Genomic DNA, 16,494 nt, shown 5'->3' on the forward strand with positions numbered 1-16,494 from the left:
ATGTATTTAACTGACAAATAAAATAAATCCAAACTGCAGCGGCCAATTGAACGGAAAGCGACATGTTACAAAACACCAAAAAGTTTAGTCGGAAAATGTCAACCAAGCTTTCGATCCTGGGTAAGCCTACAAGGTATGGAGGGATGCATTTAGTTTGAGATTAACGTAGGTCTATTATGGTGTTGAAATCGCAAACCATGATATTGAAGTGTCCGTAGTCGGTATGCTTTGTTTATTGGTTGGTGCAGAGAAACTTGGAAATTGTTGCATCCATTTTATTTAACTATAAATCTGATTAACCCCTAGCTGATCATTGTCTGCAGCCGGCTCTGATCGTAGTGTAATGAAACAGGCTCCAGGATGGAGAGTTCTCATCTGTGGTGATCGGAAACCCTCAACCTTCCGGCCCGTAGCAGCAGTGACTTGTGCCACAGAAGTCGATATTCATAAACCGGGTCGCTACGGTTATTTGTGGTCGTAAACATGAGTCAAGTCTATGAGAGGGTGTTCAAGACATTTAATAGGAGGGTCATGTGAATATTTAACTTTGGGGAGGGGGTGCATTTAAAAAAATAAAATCGACAACTTGAGGGTGATCAGTCCCTCACTCAGCGCAAGATTTACTGTCTGAATAGCGTCCATTTTGGATTCCTCCAATATGTGTTCTGTGTATTACCAGTAGATGGCAGTAAGCAACAGTATTATGGACAGATGGTGTCTATGTACATCTGATTTTAGCAAATTTTACAATATTGACGCGATGCAACCTTACGTTTGTTGATTGACACTAACGTGAGCAGAACAGTTATTTAAATTAGTACAAATAGTTAAATCTGAGTTGAGACTCAAGCCAACTAGTAGAATTTGTTAATTTATTCAACATTATGCTTATACAATGATTACAATGCGTTGCCATAGATTTAAAATGGCAAAGTATCCAAAATGTTTAAAGTCCAAAATAACTCAAATGAAAAGTGATGTATAAAATGGTCGTTTGCTTGTATCAAGGCCTAACCATAAACAACAAAAAAGGTAATGCATAGCTTAAGAAAAGTAGTCAAAATAAATAAAAGTTAAATACAGACATTGAATCAGAGTACAAACAAACTTCGTAAGAAATAAGTTGCTGTTTTCAAGTACAGAGTCTGTGAATGCAGTCATCCACTTGATTACATGTAGCTGATAGTACTGACAGAAGTTGTGTAGAGGGCAGTTGATGCTCATCTTACACATGCACAACTGGACATACCAAAAGAAAATCCACATCATACAAGCCAACTGTACAAAATGTGTAAAAAAAAAAAAAATGAATGTGTGAGATAGCAGAGTGTCTGTTGTGTTCATACCAGTTCAATGTCCTCAATGTGTCCAGTATTAAACATCTCTAGAGCTGGCATGACTGGTGAGAGGTGAGGTAGGTTCCTTGGAGTACTTTTGATGAGGTTACTAAAGAACAAGCTAGCTGGATATAAAGCTAGTAAAAACATTCAAAGTGTCAGATTTGAAAATGTTTGACATGACATTCTGTGGTCATCCTGTGTGAAAAAAAGTTGAAATGCATTGCAGTAGACCCTGATACATATTAGTGAAGGCCTCAGRGAGAACAGGCTAAGACTCACAACATTCCATTTAACTAATACATTGATGGGTCTCATTGTTTTGTTATGACCTGAGGTTTCCTGATGTTTGCCTTTGAGTGAACGCGCATTACCATGTTTGAGTTTATGGTTGTGAGAATTCTTTATACTGAGCTTTCCTGATTGTGGTAGAAGGGCCACTTGTCAGCCAAGTTGTTACTTGTGATGAGTAATCGCACACACAGTGCATCATATGGGCCAGTAAAGGACTTCGCTGCAGAGTTGATGTGACATTGAGTTGTACGGTTCATTGTTGTACTGCAAATAAAATAGTTTCCGCAGAAACATTGACAGCTTGCGTAAGAACAATGCTCTACGCAAGTTTATTTACGGTAGCGATAGTATTTGGTTCAAACAAATGCAGTATTGAAACTAGTTGACAGAATGTAAAGCACAATAGYCCGTTTACTTATAATTTACCTCAACTTCTGGATACCTAGAAAAATAGGACCTGGAGCGAGTCAGCCATCCAAGATGTGAGTTTAATTAAGTGTATTGTCTCTTTAAAACCTATTTTTATCAAACTATAAGTCATAACTTTGAGTGTGTAATACCAAGTTAGTCTAGCTAAACCTAGAATATTGCAGTCACAATTTTGGGAAGAAGTGTAAGACAACTTCCAACCAGTTCCAATAGAGTCCTTGCTGTGACAAACTCTTAAACCTTTACTGAACTCATAGATACCTGGATCTGTATAAGTTGTTTATACTGTAAGTTTGATATGCCCATGATTTACTTTTAAAAGGAATCAAATGAAATGTATGTTATTTTAAAATATGTTTCAAATATCACTTATAATTTAAAAAATTAAGGAACTACTGAAAAACAAGGCCTCAAATCTACATTTTACCAAACATACCCTGTCACCTGTACCATTTAGGAGAGTAGGAATGGAGAAGCATGGTACAGGGTCATTACTCTCCCTTGTTTACAACAGATGTCATCTGTAGTGGGGTTGTTTGAGGGGAAAGGGGGTCAGAGGTAGTCTGTAGTAGGGTTGCTTGAGGGGAAATGTGGGTCAGAGGTTAGGGGCTAATCTGTTGTGTGTTCAGGCTAGGGACCTTGCACTCCGTTTCACCCCTGGACGGCGGTACTGGGTGCTTGACTGGGCACAGCGAGCCCAGGGTCTGTGGCGTCATCCAGGGGATTATGACTGAGACTCTCAGAGGGGTGAAGGCTCCCCTCTTCTCCTTGCTGGTCTGTTCTTGGTTGGTCCTGTTCGGTGTTGGGGAGGGAGAGCTGGCCAGCAGGGGGCAGTGCGCTCTTGCCCTGCAGAGTGGCGGAAGTGATGGTGATGTGTTGGGMGTCATCTGAGCGGCCCAGGGAGCACAGYCTCAGGCTGCCACACAGGGCCCCCCAGTTCTGCTCACACTGCATCCTCACTCGCCGTGCTATGGCCGTCCTCACCTCCTCGCCACAGCCCAGCAGGATGTTCACCAGCTCCACATGAGGCCTGACATAGGAAGAGGAACAATTATATTTCTGAATGCAGATTACTACAGTAATTTAATTCAAAGCATGTGGACTCTGGACCATTAAAACGTACTACACCGAATGGGTTTAGTATGAAATGGAAGGCCTCATGCCCACCCTTTGGGGAAGAGGTCCTGGAAGTGGATCATCTCCACCATGACGTTGACGTTCTCCCTGACAGCAGAACAAAGGTTGTGTTTGACGTAGCACTCTCTCTGCAGCTGGAACACCATCTCGTTAACCGCCAGGCACTTCCTGCTCACACAGCTGAACCGGTGCCTCAGGCCGTGGGCCATGCACTTCAGGGCATCCTTGATGAAGGACTTCCCCTTCAGAGTTCAACGTAACAACAGTTGACATCACCTTAGGGCTTGCACAATAGTATAGCTGACAATTACGGACAATAACCGTGAACTAAAGTTGTAATCGTCATATCCTCTTACATGTATTTTAGCGGGGGGATTAAACTTCATTTTCAAGTAGATATAGTTCACCCATTAGCAGTCTCARTTTTACATGACAATGCTAAAGTTGGTAATAGTTTCAAGCAGAACGGCACAGTCGAGAGAAGCTTAATTTACGAAAGTTCCAAGTGGTCAAATATAWGTCAAACTAGCAACCTTTTGGTTACTGGCCCAATGCTAGGTATGTTGTAGCTCATTTTCAAAGACGCATTATGAGTTCACACTTTTTCAGCAATTATGACAATAACTGGCAATTTGCATGACAAATATTCATAAACCAAATTTCCATAATCGTCACAGCTATACATCTGAAGTGGCAATTTCCAAATTGTGTTGTGCTATAACTAATAAGCATAACACATGTTTATACAGTTCCATAAAGCATGTACTGTATGTAGGCTGTAGTAGGGCATTGGGATACGGTCACTTTCTTTCACCCTCTACGATAGAAGCACACTCCTGAGTCACTCACAATCCAGGAGGTTAGTTGGGAGGTTTGGAAGAAGTGGGATATACCTGGGAGTCAAACTTGCCGGCATTGTGCAGAAATGTCATACAGATGTCATGTAGGCCTTGGATTTCACACGAGTTGTTGTTGAAGCATTCGAACATGCCACAGCCCACATCCCCAGCATTCACCAGACAGTGCTGGATCTCCGCTGATGGAGGGAACATGTTAGTTAACATGAGGGAGGGCATGTTAGTAGTCTCATTAGAAGGGAAATCTACCTGGGAACAGTAGCGTTTTAATAATAATGCAGAAGTTGACCTGGTGCCAATGTTGTGGTTCCTAGGGGGATGAGAAAAAAAGTGCCCTAATTTTTACTGATACTTTCAATAAATAATGATCAAGTTCCAAATACAGTAAATGTTTTAATGTCCATGATTTAGTAGCCAATTACGCAAATAGCTCTTACAATAGGGTTACACCAGTGTTTATGACTAGGAAGATGGAATGCTGGGACCACTCGAGTGCCCGACGCCATGTGGCATTGCATCGGTGATTACATAAACGCAGGGGATACGCAAAAGTACATTGCTAATAGTYTCAGAACAGCTTTGAAAGACACATAAAACAGGGGCTTCCATTCAAAGTATTTGTGCGTAATTGCGCACAAATGGCTACTTGCGCGTTTTAAAAATCAACCCAATAGCAAACATTCAAGTATCCTATAGTTAGAAATATGTAAAAACAATATAATCATTCCTTTGTAGTCTACACAACCTACCATCTTGGCATTTATGTTTCTTAGCAAAACTGCTTATAGGTCATATAGGGCGCAAATAAAATATTATTAGACATGCAAATGTATCATAACAATGCTACAATTTCTAAATGGTTGTTATCATATTCCCGCTGGTGTGCCTGCGCCGGGGGTAAGAACAGCTTGCCGTCAGAGCTTGTGTTGGCATTTGAACGGGAAGGTGCTTGGATAAGAGCTGGCCACTAGGCGTATGGAATTACAGTGAAGTGACAGAACTAGAGATCACTGGGTACCTGCGTAGGAAGAGACTATGATAAAACCACATTTCGACCACAGGTGGTTTTACAATTAAGTAAAAAGACAGTTTAATCCACATTGAAAAACTACTCCACATGAGACTAAATGACCCCAAAGGACATGAGCCAAAAACACAATGGCATTTTATGACAACGTGACAGAATGTGAACCTCAGAATTCAAGCAGGGATTTTTGTATGTTTTTTTTATTTTTTAGACTTCACCTGTTTAAAGTTATAATCCGCATTATTGTTATTTTTTAGACATGCAATACATAGCAGCATTCACTTACCTGTGTTTTGCAGTGAGAGTCGTCTTTTCTGCTGGTTCAAATGTATGTCTTGAGGGATTTCGTGAAATTCGATTGGATCTGTCGCCAATAATTGCTGAAACGCTATTAAAAAGAGCGCTAAAGAAAATGTAAGTAGCATCTCCATTTGCACTATTACGCACTCAAAAAAAAAAAAAAAGGAAATTTAGAAAAATATTACTTTTGAATTAAGTTCAACTTGATAACTTTGCCGTATGGAACCGCGCATTAATGACGAGAGTGAGTACCGAGAGGGTATGATGCTTCCTATAACTCCCTCAACTCTTGTCAGTTTTGATTAAGTAGCTAAGCAGGTGCTGTCATTCGTGGCTGCCGACCAATCACAGTGGCAGGCATTCACCACCAAGTTTAAAGGGCGTGTGCGCAATTAAATATTCGCCTATCCTGTACTGAATAATTAGAAGCAATTAGTGACATATTACCACAACGCGGTGGTGAATTGATATCGTGATGTTTTTAAATTATTGTCTGTTAGAATACAAAGTAAGGGTGGGGTTAGGTTTTTTCTTTTGGTTCATCTTCTGAATCATTTGTTGTTATTCACGTATAGTATTTTTTTAGTAATTGCTGCTGCTGAGGTGGCATTTGAAAAACACAGAAAAAAATGTTAGAATAGTTTGTGCATACCCAGAGAAATGTACAATAGATGCTTATGGACTGCATGGAGTGACTTGTGGTGAGGTCGGTGGATGGGTAGTCACTGGCTATTATTAAAGCCAGATTTATTCACAAATAAACCTTGATGAAGCCCAAGTTCCCCATACAACAGATAGCTCCAACAACCAAAGTGACAAAATTTACAAAAATGTTCACCAAATGTAAATATCAATGTAGGCAAAACATACAAGTGATAGCATATTTCGTATCTGACAAAATGACACCCTACTCAGCTCAGCCATAGACCTATGTAGCATCCACAGTTACAACTGATAGGTGGCACTAAAATACCAATATATGCACATTTAAAACTCCATAGCCTTTTACAAGSGATTTACAATTCTTACAATGCACTGCACTACACGCAAGCAAACACACACACACACACTAATAATATTATTACCCACATATATACAGTTGAAGTCGGAAMTTTACATACACTTAGGTTGGAGTCATTAAAACTTGTTTTTCAACCACTCCACAAATTTCTTGTTAACAAACTCTAGTTTTGGCAAGTCGGTCAGGATATCTACTTTGTGCATGACACAACTCATTTTTCCAACAATTGTTTACAGACAGATTATTTCACTTATAATTCACTGTATCACAATTCCAGTGGGTCAAACGTTTACATACACTAAGTTGACGTTCTGTCTCCTAGAGATGAARGTACTTTGGTGCAAATCAATCCCAGAACAACACCAAAGGACCTTGTGATATGCTGAAGGAAACGGGTACAAAAGCATCTATATCCACAGTAAAACGAGTCCTATATCGACATAACCTGAAAGGCCGCTCAGCAAGGAAGAAGCCACTGCTCCAAAACCTCCATAAAAAAGCCAGACTACGTTTTGCAACTGCACATGGGGACAACGATCATACTTTTGGAGAAATGTCCTCTGGTCTGATGAAACAAAAAAATAGAACTGTTTGGCCATAATGACCATAATTATGTTTGGATGAAAAAGGGGGAGGGCTTGCAAGCCGAAGAACACCATCCCAACCGTAAAGCACGGGGGTGGCGGTATCATTGTTGTGGGGTGGCTTTGCTGCAGGAGGGATGGTGCACATCACAAAATAGATGGCATCATGAAGAGAAGAAAATTATGTGGAATATTTTGAAGCAACATCTCAAGGCATCCAGTCCAGGAAGTAAAGCTTGGTCGCAAATGGGTCTTCCAAATGGACAATGACCCAAGCATACTTCCAAAGTTGGTGGAAAAATGGCTTAAGGACACACAAAGTCAAGGTATTGGAGTGGCCATCACAAAGCCTGACCTCAATCCTTTAGAAAATTTGTGGGCAGAACTGAAAAAGCGTGTGCGAGCAAGGAGGCCTCAAACCTGACTCTGTTACACCAGCTCTGTCAGGAGGAATGGGCACAAATTCACCCAACTTTATTGTGGGAAGCTTGTGGAAGGCTATCTGAAATGTTTGACCCAAGTTAAAACAATTTTAAAGGCAATGTTACCATATACTAATTGAGTGTATGTCAACTTCTGACCCACTGGGAATGTGATGAAAGAAATAAAAGCTTTTTTCACACTATAACACAAAACGTCACGCACACAAAACAGTAGCACATTTCTCCCACGCAGCACACAGGTAGGCAGCTCCATCCATTAGGTCAGGGTTCCCCAACTGGTGGCCTGCGGGTGGTTTTATTTGGCCCCCAATGTTTTCTGAGCTAAAAAAAACAAATATTTAATTATTGGACATAAAAGACTGTAAAAACACCAGGAAATCAGCTCAAAGTGATTTTYATTTTGTTAATCTGTTCGCAAGTATTCCCACGCATAATAGAGAGACATATGTGATCGTATACAAATAATAAGAATTCATAATAATTTATTGGATTTATATCTAGCACTATTGCACCAACTGAGGGACTCAAAGCACCTTACATAGTAGGGGGAACTCACCTCATCCACCATCAATGTGTAGCACACATCTTAGTGATGGACAGTGACCATTTGTTGTACCAGAACTCTCACCACACATTAGCTATGGTGGAGAGGTGAGGAGGGATATATGCCAATTAGGAATGAGGGGGATGATTAGTTGGCCATTATGGAATGGGGCCAGGTTGGGAATTTGGCCCTGACACCGGGTGAACACCCCTACTCTTAAAATAAGCCCCATGGGATGTTTAGTGGCGACAGAGAGTCAGGACACCCGTTTAACATCCCATCTGAAAGACGGCACCCTATACAGGGCAATGTTCCCAAATATAATCAAGATTTGAAATTATTATGTTTTAGTCAAATATTATATATGTTTAGGCTTCTTGCGTTCAATTTGCAGTCAATTTTTTGTTATATTATGTTCCGCCCCCCAACCATTCGCTCAAGAACAAATTGGCCCGTGGCTAAATCTAGTTGATGATCCCTGATAGGGCTTCAAGCCGGTTGGAGAGRAGAATCCTCACGCGCCCCCATGCAGCCACTCACATAGAATAGTTGTAGCGTGGTTAGTCACATCCATCTTGTAGAAGCCAAGGCTCTGGCCRGTATTGAGTGGTGTGAGAAGCCCCACTCCCACTACGTTCACGAAGTACAAGTAGATGTCCAAGATGTGTAAAAGTCAGGGTGAAAAGGTATTCATTGGTAATGACGTTTCAGACAAGTGGTCAGTCCAGGACTCACTGTTCGCCTGTCCGACAGTTAGCAATGAGGTAGATGGTTGTTGCCTGTCATGCCACATCTTGTACAGCTCCTGCATACTGCCAATGTTCTTAACTTTCATTATAGTTGACGTCCCCCGTTCYAACCCTCAATACGGCATGTTACATTATTCCAACTTGGAACATTTTTGATTTGATAGGTTGTTTTTGCTAGCTAGTTAGCTTTGTTCAGTTCAAYGAATGCGAACGACAAATTAAGTAGACACGCCCAAATGTGCAGAGCTTACCCCAGGCATTACCCACACAACATGTTTAGGCAATATGCATACACGCAAAATATGAAATCCGCTACTTCAAACTAGGGAAAGCAGCGACACCTATGCTGACTCTGTCCGTTAACAAGTGACGAGGAAATAACTGCCGGGCTCGTCAAAGATTGTAAAGGTTTTGAAAAGATGGAAAGAAAGGCATGAATACGGTGCCTTATCTGAGGTTTTGATGCAGTTTTAGCAGATTTTGAGATTTTAAGCACCAGAATCATTAGGTAACAAAAAAGAATGGTATGTTTTATAAACAGTACCAGTCAAATGTTTGGATACACCTACTCATTCCAGGGTTTTTATTTATTATGACTATTTTCTACATTGTAGAATAATAGTGAAGACATCAAAACTATGAAAAAGCACATATGGAATCATGTAGTAACCAAAAAACTGTTAAACAAATCAAAATATATTTCATATTTGTGATTCTTCAAAGTAGCCACCCTTTGCTTTGATGACAGCTTTGCACACTCCTGGCATTCTCTCAACCAGCTTCACCTGTAATAGTTTTCCAACAGTCTTGAAGGAGTTCCCACATATGCTGAGCACTTGTTGGGGCCACAGTGTTTCCTGATCCCTCCTGTCTCAGCCTCCAGTATTTATGCTACAATAGTTTATGTGTCGGGGGGCTAGGGTCAGACTGTTATATCTGGAGTATTTCTCCTGATTGTCAGTATTTCTCCTAATTGTCACGTACCGCACACACAGTCAGGAGGCAGCCGAAGTACATGTTTCACCTACTCTGTCGCCAGCACAAGTACAGGAAGTAAAGACCCTGATCCAGAAAAACAGAGATGTGTTTTCAGGGATACCAGGCCTAACTGAGGTTACAGCTCATGATATTGTTTCCCAGGATAGAAAAGTGAGCATGAGGCCATATCGGGTACCCGAGGCTCGACAGGCCGGATTAGAGCAGAGACAGAGAAAATGTTGGCAGATGGAGTGGTCGAAGAGTCACATAGTGAGTGGTCTAGCCCAGTTTTGATGGTCTCCAAGCCCGATGCGTCTTTACGGTTTTGTAATGATTTTCAGAAGGTAAATTAAATCTTCAAGTTTGATGCCTACCCCAAGTAAATGAACTGTTGAGAAAATTAGTAAAGCTCGGTACATTACGACCCTGGACCTAGCCAAAGGTTACTGGTTACTGACCCCCAGGGCCAAAGAAAAACAGCCTTTGCAACCCCTGACAGGTTGTTTCAATATACCGTCATGCCATTCGGCTTACTCGGGGCCCCAGCCACCTTTCAACGGCTAATGGACCAGGTCCTAAAACCGCACCGAGTTTACGCCGCAGTCTATTTAGATGACGTGGGGATCTACAGCCCTGATTGGGAATCCCACTTACCCCGGGTACAGGCAGTGTTAAATGCCCTTAGGAAGGCAGGGCTCACGGCAAACCCTGCCAAGTGTTACGTGGGGTTAGAGGAAACAGAGTATCTGGGATACACCGTGGGAAGAGGGTTAAGCAAACCCCAATTTAAGAAGGTTGAGGCAATTAGAGGATGGCCGAAACCAGTAAATAAGAAGCAGGTTCGATTCTTCCTAGGGCTGACCGGTTACTACCGGAAGTTCATCCCAAGTTATGCCACAGTGGCCACCCCACTCACCAACATGACTAGAGCCAGAGGGCCAAACATGGTCAAATGGGATGAAAAGGCCACCAAAACATTTAGAACATTACAGGAGGCTCTCTGCTGTAATCCAGTGTTGGTGGTACCAGACATTACAGGAGGCTTTCTGCTGTAATCCAGTGCTGGTGGTACCAGACTTTAAGCGCAAGTTCGTTGTTCATACAGATGCCTCAGAGGTTGGCTTGGGAGCCGTGCTCTCCCGTAGTAGGGGTGGAACTACTACTCAGTCGTTGGGAAATAGGTGTTGGCAGTAAAGTGGGCTCTAGAAAGCCTGAAATACTACCTGCTAGGGCGCCACTTCACCCTCATCAGTGACCATGCCCCACTCAACTGGATGCATAGGGCTAAAGAGAAGAATGCTCGGGTGATGCYGGTTTTTTTGAGTCTCCAACCGTTTCACTTTGATTTAAAACACAGAGCAGGGAAGGAAATGGGGATGGGTTATCCCGCATGCACGCCTATTTTGCTGCGGCAGCCCGACCTCGGGGGTCAAAGCTAGGGGGGAGATGTGTGGCAATGAAGGGGGCCGAGTGATAAATGTCAGATATATATATATTTTTAAACATTTATTTATAAATTTTATCCCATTTTCTCCCCAATTTTCGTGGTATCCAATCGCTAGTAATTACTATCTTGTCTCATCGCTACAACTCCCGTACGGGCTCGGGAGAGACGAAGGTCGAAAGCCATGCGTCCTCCGAAGCACAACCCAAGCCAGCCGCACCAATGTGTCGGAGGAAACACTGTGTACCTGGCCCCCTTGGTTTAGCGCGCACTGCGCCCGGCCCGCCACAGGAGTCGCTGGAGCGCGATGAGACAAGGATATCCCTACCGGCCAAACCCTCCCTAACCCGGACGACGCTATACCAATTGTGCGTCGCCCCACGGACCTCCCGGTCGCGGCCGGCTGCGACAGAGCCTGGGCGCGAACCCAGAGACTCTGGTGGCGCAGCTAGCACTGCGATGCAGTGCCCTAGACCACTGCGCCACCCGGGAGGCCCAAATGTCAGATATTTGAGGGCAGAACTAATGAACAGGCTCTGCCTTCTCACTAAAATGGCCACCCCGACAAGAACTACAGATCACGAAATGGCCAACCGCCAAAACGACAATCCCCAGAAGCAAGGGGATTGTCGCTCTGAAGGTGGGGCCGACYCACAGATAAGGGGTCAAGACAAACCAGGAAGAGAGAGAGGAGGGGGCTGGGGGATCTGTGAACCATAGAGAAAGAGAAAGTGAGAAGATAGATATCGGCTGAATGTTCTGTGTATGACCTGAACTGTATGGACTTACCTGTTGGCGTTTGGACTTGGACCTACCGAGAACCCGATTTGTGTACCGAACCCTGCTATCCTTGACCACGCCTGCGGCCTGGGCGGACCAGGACGGAGAAACCAACATACAGATACTGTCCTGTTTGAAAGAACTCTCATTCTGGGGTGATTTTGGTGATGGTTTCCAGCTTAATTTGTGACAAACTCTCCTACCCTTGAAGAGGTCTGTCACACTATCTAACTAATACCCAACGTTTATTGACTTGATAATTCCCATCATTCTTAGCGTAGCTAAGTGGTATAGTCGTTGTGCATTCTCAATGGACATTCGGGTGCTATCGTAAATTCACTCTGGTTATCTACTCCAATTTCAGAGCACTCTCGTCTGAGTGTACCAGAGCGCGGAATAATGAATTTACAAGCGCTCAACGCCCGTTGAATATGGCCGGTGTCTGTAAACGTCGGCAAAAAAGTGTAATTAAATTGTTTCCAGCAGTACAGTTACAGTCATCAATGCTCTGGATACCATGACAACTACCTAACCAGCTCTGCTAGGGTAACTAAAATGGTCAGTGTGGTCTTTGTGTCTGGGAGTAACTAGCAAGCTAGCCAACGTTAGCTTGGGTGCTTGACTGCTGTTGTAAGGTCAGAACGCTCAAATCAACCCTACTCCTCGGCCCGAGAGTCCAGTGTGCGCTCCGAGAGAAGAACGCTCTGAATTTACAAACAACGTTCTGAATATACGAGCGCACTCTGGCACTCCAGATTGAATTTAAGAACACACCCGAAGTTGTAAAATGTCTAACTAGTAATTTGTTATGCTAACTAGCTAGCAAGAGGTTGCATAGCAACAGCATCAACCTCCGGTAGACAGGCGAAGAGCTAGTACGCTCAACTGAAAGGATACTGTTCGTTTAGAGTATACTAAAATTAACTGGTAGTATATACTCATTAAGTATTCGAACACAGCTCTGGTCTTTTACCAAATAAGGCTATCTTCTGTATACCACCCCTACCTTGTCACAACACAACTGATTGGCTCAAATGAATTAAGAAGGGAAGAAATTCCACAAATGAACTTTTAAAAAGGCACACCTGTTAATTGAAATGCATTCCAGGTGACTACCTCATGAAGCTGGTTGAGAGAATGCTAAGCGTGTGCAAAGCTGTCATCAAGGCAAAGGGTGGCTACTTTGAAGAATCTCAAATATAAAATATATTTTGATTTGTTTAACACTTTTTTGGTTATTACATTATTCTGTATGTGTTATTTCATAGTGTTGATGTCTTCACTATTATTCTACAATGTAGAAAATAGTACATATATAGAAAAACCCTTGAATGAGTAGGTGTGTCCAAACTTTTGACTGGTACTATGTATACAGTTGAAGTCGGAAGTTTACATACACCTTAGACAAATACATTTAAACTCCGTTTTTCACAATATCTGACATTTAATCCTAGTAGAAATTCCCTGTTTTAGGTCAGTTAGGATAACCTCTTTATTTAAGAATGTGAAATGTCAGAATAATTAGAGAATTATTATTTTAGCTTTATTTCTTTCATCACATTCCCAGTGGGTCAGAAAGTTTACAATACACTCAATTCGGATTTGGTAGCAGATTGCTTTAACATTGTTAACTTGGGTCAAACCGTTTCAGGTAGCATTCCACAAGCTTTCCACAATAAGTTGGGTGAATTTTGGCCCATTCCTCCTGACAGAGGCTGGTGTAACTGAAGTCAGGTTTGTAAGGCCTTCTTGGTCGCACACGCATTTTTTTTATCAGTTCTGCCCACAAATTTTTCTATAGGATTGAGGTTGAGGCTTTGTGATAGCCACTCCAATATCCTTGACTTTGTTGTCCTTAAGCCATTTTGCCCCACAATTTGGAAGTATGCTTTGGGTCATTGTCCATTTGGAAGACCCATTTGGCGACCAAGCTTTAACATCCTGACTGATGTCTTGAGATGTTGCTGTCAATAATCCACAATAATTTTCTTTCCTCGTGATGCCATCTATTTGTGTGAAGTGCACCAGTCCCTCCTGCAGCAAAGCACCCCCACAACATGATGCTGCCACCCCGTGCTTCACGGTTGCTTCACGGTTGGTTCTCGGCTTGCAAGCCTCCCGTTTTTTCCTCCAAACATATCCAATCAATCAATCAATCAAGTTTATTTTATATAGCCCTTCGTACATCACTAATATCTCGAATTGCTGTACAGAAACCCAGCCTAAACCCAAACAGCAAGCAATGCAGGTGTAGAAACACGGTGGCTAGGAAAAACTCCCTAGAAAGGCAAAACCTAGGAGAAACCTAGAGAGGAACCAGGCTATGAGGGGTGCCAGTCCTCTCTGGCTGTGCCGGGTGAGATTATAACAGAACTATGCCAAGATGTTCAAAATATTCATAAGTGACAAGCATGGTCAAATAATAATCATGAATAATTTTCAGTTGGCTTTTCATAGCCGATCATTAAAGAGTTGAAAATAGCAGGTCTGGGACAGGTGGCGGTTCCATAACCGCAGGCAGAACAGCTGAAACTGGAATAGCAGCAAGGCCAGGCGACTGGGGACAGCAAGGAGTCATCATGCCCGTTTGCCGTGACGTATGGTCCTAGGCTCAGGTCCTCCGAGAGAGAGAAAGAAAAGAGAGAAGGAGAGAATTAGAGAGAGCCAAATATTTTCAAAATGTTCATAAATGACAAGCATGGTCAAATAATAATCAGGATTAAATATCAGTTGGCTTTTCATAGCGATCATTAAGAGTTGAAACAGCAGGTCTGGGACAGGTAGGGGTTCCATAAACCACAGGCAGAACAGCTGAAACTGGAATAGCAGCAAGGCCAGGCGGACTGGGACAGCAAGGAGTCATCATGCCTGGTTTGCCGTGACGTATGGTCCTAGGGCTCAGGTTCTCCGAGAGAGAGAAAGAAAGAGAGAACGAGAGAATTAGAGAGAGCATACTTAAATTCACACAGGACACTGGATAAGATAGGAGAAGTACTCAGGTATAACCAACTGACCCTAGCCCCCCGACACATAAACTACTGCAGCTAAATACTGGAGGCTGAGACAGGAGGGGTCAGGAGACACTGTGGCCCCATCAGAAGAAACCCCCGGACAGGGCCAAACAGGAAGGATATAACCCCACCCACTTTGCCAAAGCACAGCCCCACACCACTAGAGGGATATCTTCAACCACCAACTTACAATCCTGAGACAAGGCCGAGTATAGCCCACAAAGATCTCCCACAGCACAAACCAAGGGGGGCGCCAACCCAGACGGAAGATCACGTCAGTAACTCAACCCACTCAAGTGACGCACCCCTCCCAGGGACGGCATGAAAGAGCACCAGTAAGCCAGTGACTCAGCCCCTGTAATAGGGTTAGAGGCAGAGAACGATGGTCATTTTGGCCAAACAGTTCTATTTTTGTTTCATCAGACCAGAGGACATTTCTCCAGTGTATGTAAACTTTCGACTTCAACTGTATATATTACAGTGGGGAGAACAGTATTTGATACACTGCCGATTTTGCAGGTTTTCCTACTTACAAAGCATGTAGAGGTCTGTAATTTCTATCATGGGTACACTTCAACTATGAGAGACGGAATCTAAAACAAAAATCCAGAAAATCACATTGTATGATTTTTAAGTAATTAATTTGCATTTTATTGCATGACATAAGTATTTGATACATCAGAAAAGCAGTCTTAATATTTGGTACAGAAACCTTTGTTTGCAATTACAGAGATCATACGTTTCCTGTAGTTCTTGACCAGGTTTGCACACACTGCAGCAGGATTTTGGCCACTCCTCCATACAGATCTTCTCCAGATCCTTCAGGTTTCGGGGCTGTCGCGGGCTATACGGACTTTCAGCTCCCTCCAAAGATTTTCTATTGGGTTCAGGTCTGGAGACTGGCTAGGCACTCCAGGACCTTGAGATGCTTCTTACGGCGCCACTCCTTAGTTGCCCTGGCTGTGTGTTTCGGGTCGTTGTCATGCTGGAAGACCCAGCCACGACCCAATCTTCCATGCTCTTACTGAGGGAAGGAAGGTTGTTGGCCAAGATCTCGCGATACATGGACCCATCCATCCTCCCCTCAATACGGTGCAGTCATCCTGTACTTTGCAGAAAGCATCCCCAAAGAATGATGTTTCCACCTCCATGCTTCACGGTTGTGATGGTGTTCTTGGGGTTGTACTCATCCTTCTTCTTCCTCCAAACACGGCGAGTGGAGTTTAGACCAAAAACTCTATTTTTGTCTCATCAGACCACATGACCTGCTCCCATTCCTCTCTGGATCATCCAGATGGTCATTGGCAAACTTCAGACGGGCCTGGACATGCGCTGGCTTAGCAGGTGGACCTTGCGTGCGCTGCAGGATTTTTAATCCATGACGGTGTAGTGTGTTACTAATGGTTTTCTTTGAACTGTGGTCCCAGCTCTCTTCAGGTCATTGACCAGGTCCTGCCGTGTAGTTCTGGGCTGATATCTCACCTTCCTCATGATCATTGATGCCCCACGAGGTGAGATCTTGCATGGAGCCCAGACCGAGGGTGATTGACCGTCATCTT

The 16,494-nt window shown here is 43.1% G+C and overlaps 1 protein-coding gene across 1 annotated transcript; it reads right to left on the reverse strand.

Moving 5' to 3' along the window:
• Nucleotides 1-855: 855 nt before the first annotated feature.
• LOC111950454 (stanniocalcin-2-like) lies at nt 856-5,653 on the reverse strand. The gene is made up of 4 exons (XM_023968049.1): nt 5,368-5,653; nt 4,091-4,233; nt 3,228-3,439; nt 856-3,090 (listed from the first exon to the last, which is right to left on the reverse strand). Exons 1-4 carry the CDS (start codon nt 5,510-5,512, stop codon nt 2,712-2,714), a joined length of 879 nt encoding a protein of 292 aa, XP_023823817.1. The 5' UTR covers nt 5,513-5,653; the 3' UTR covers nt 856-2,711.
• Between the last annotated feature and the right edge of the window lie 10,841 nt (nt 5,654-16,494).

The sequence above is a fragment of the Salvelinus sp. IW2-2015 genome, linkage group LG23 (genome assembly GCF_002910315.2).
Source record: "Salvelinus sp. IW2-2015 linkage group LG23, ASM291031v2, whole genome shotgun sequence".
NCBI lineage: Eukaryota > Metazoa > Chordata > Actinopteri > Salmoniformes > Salmonidae > Salvelinus > Salvelinus sp. IW2-2015.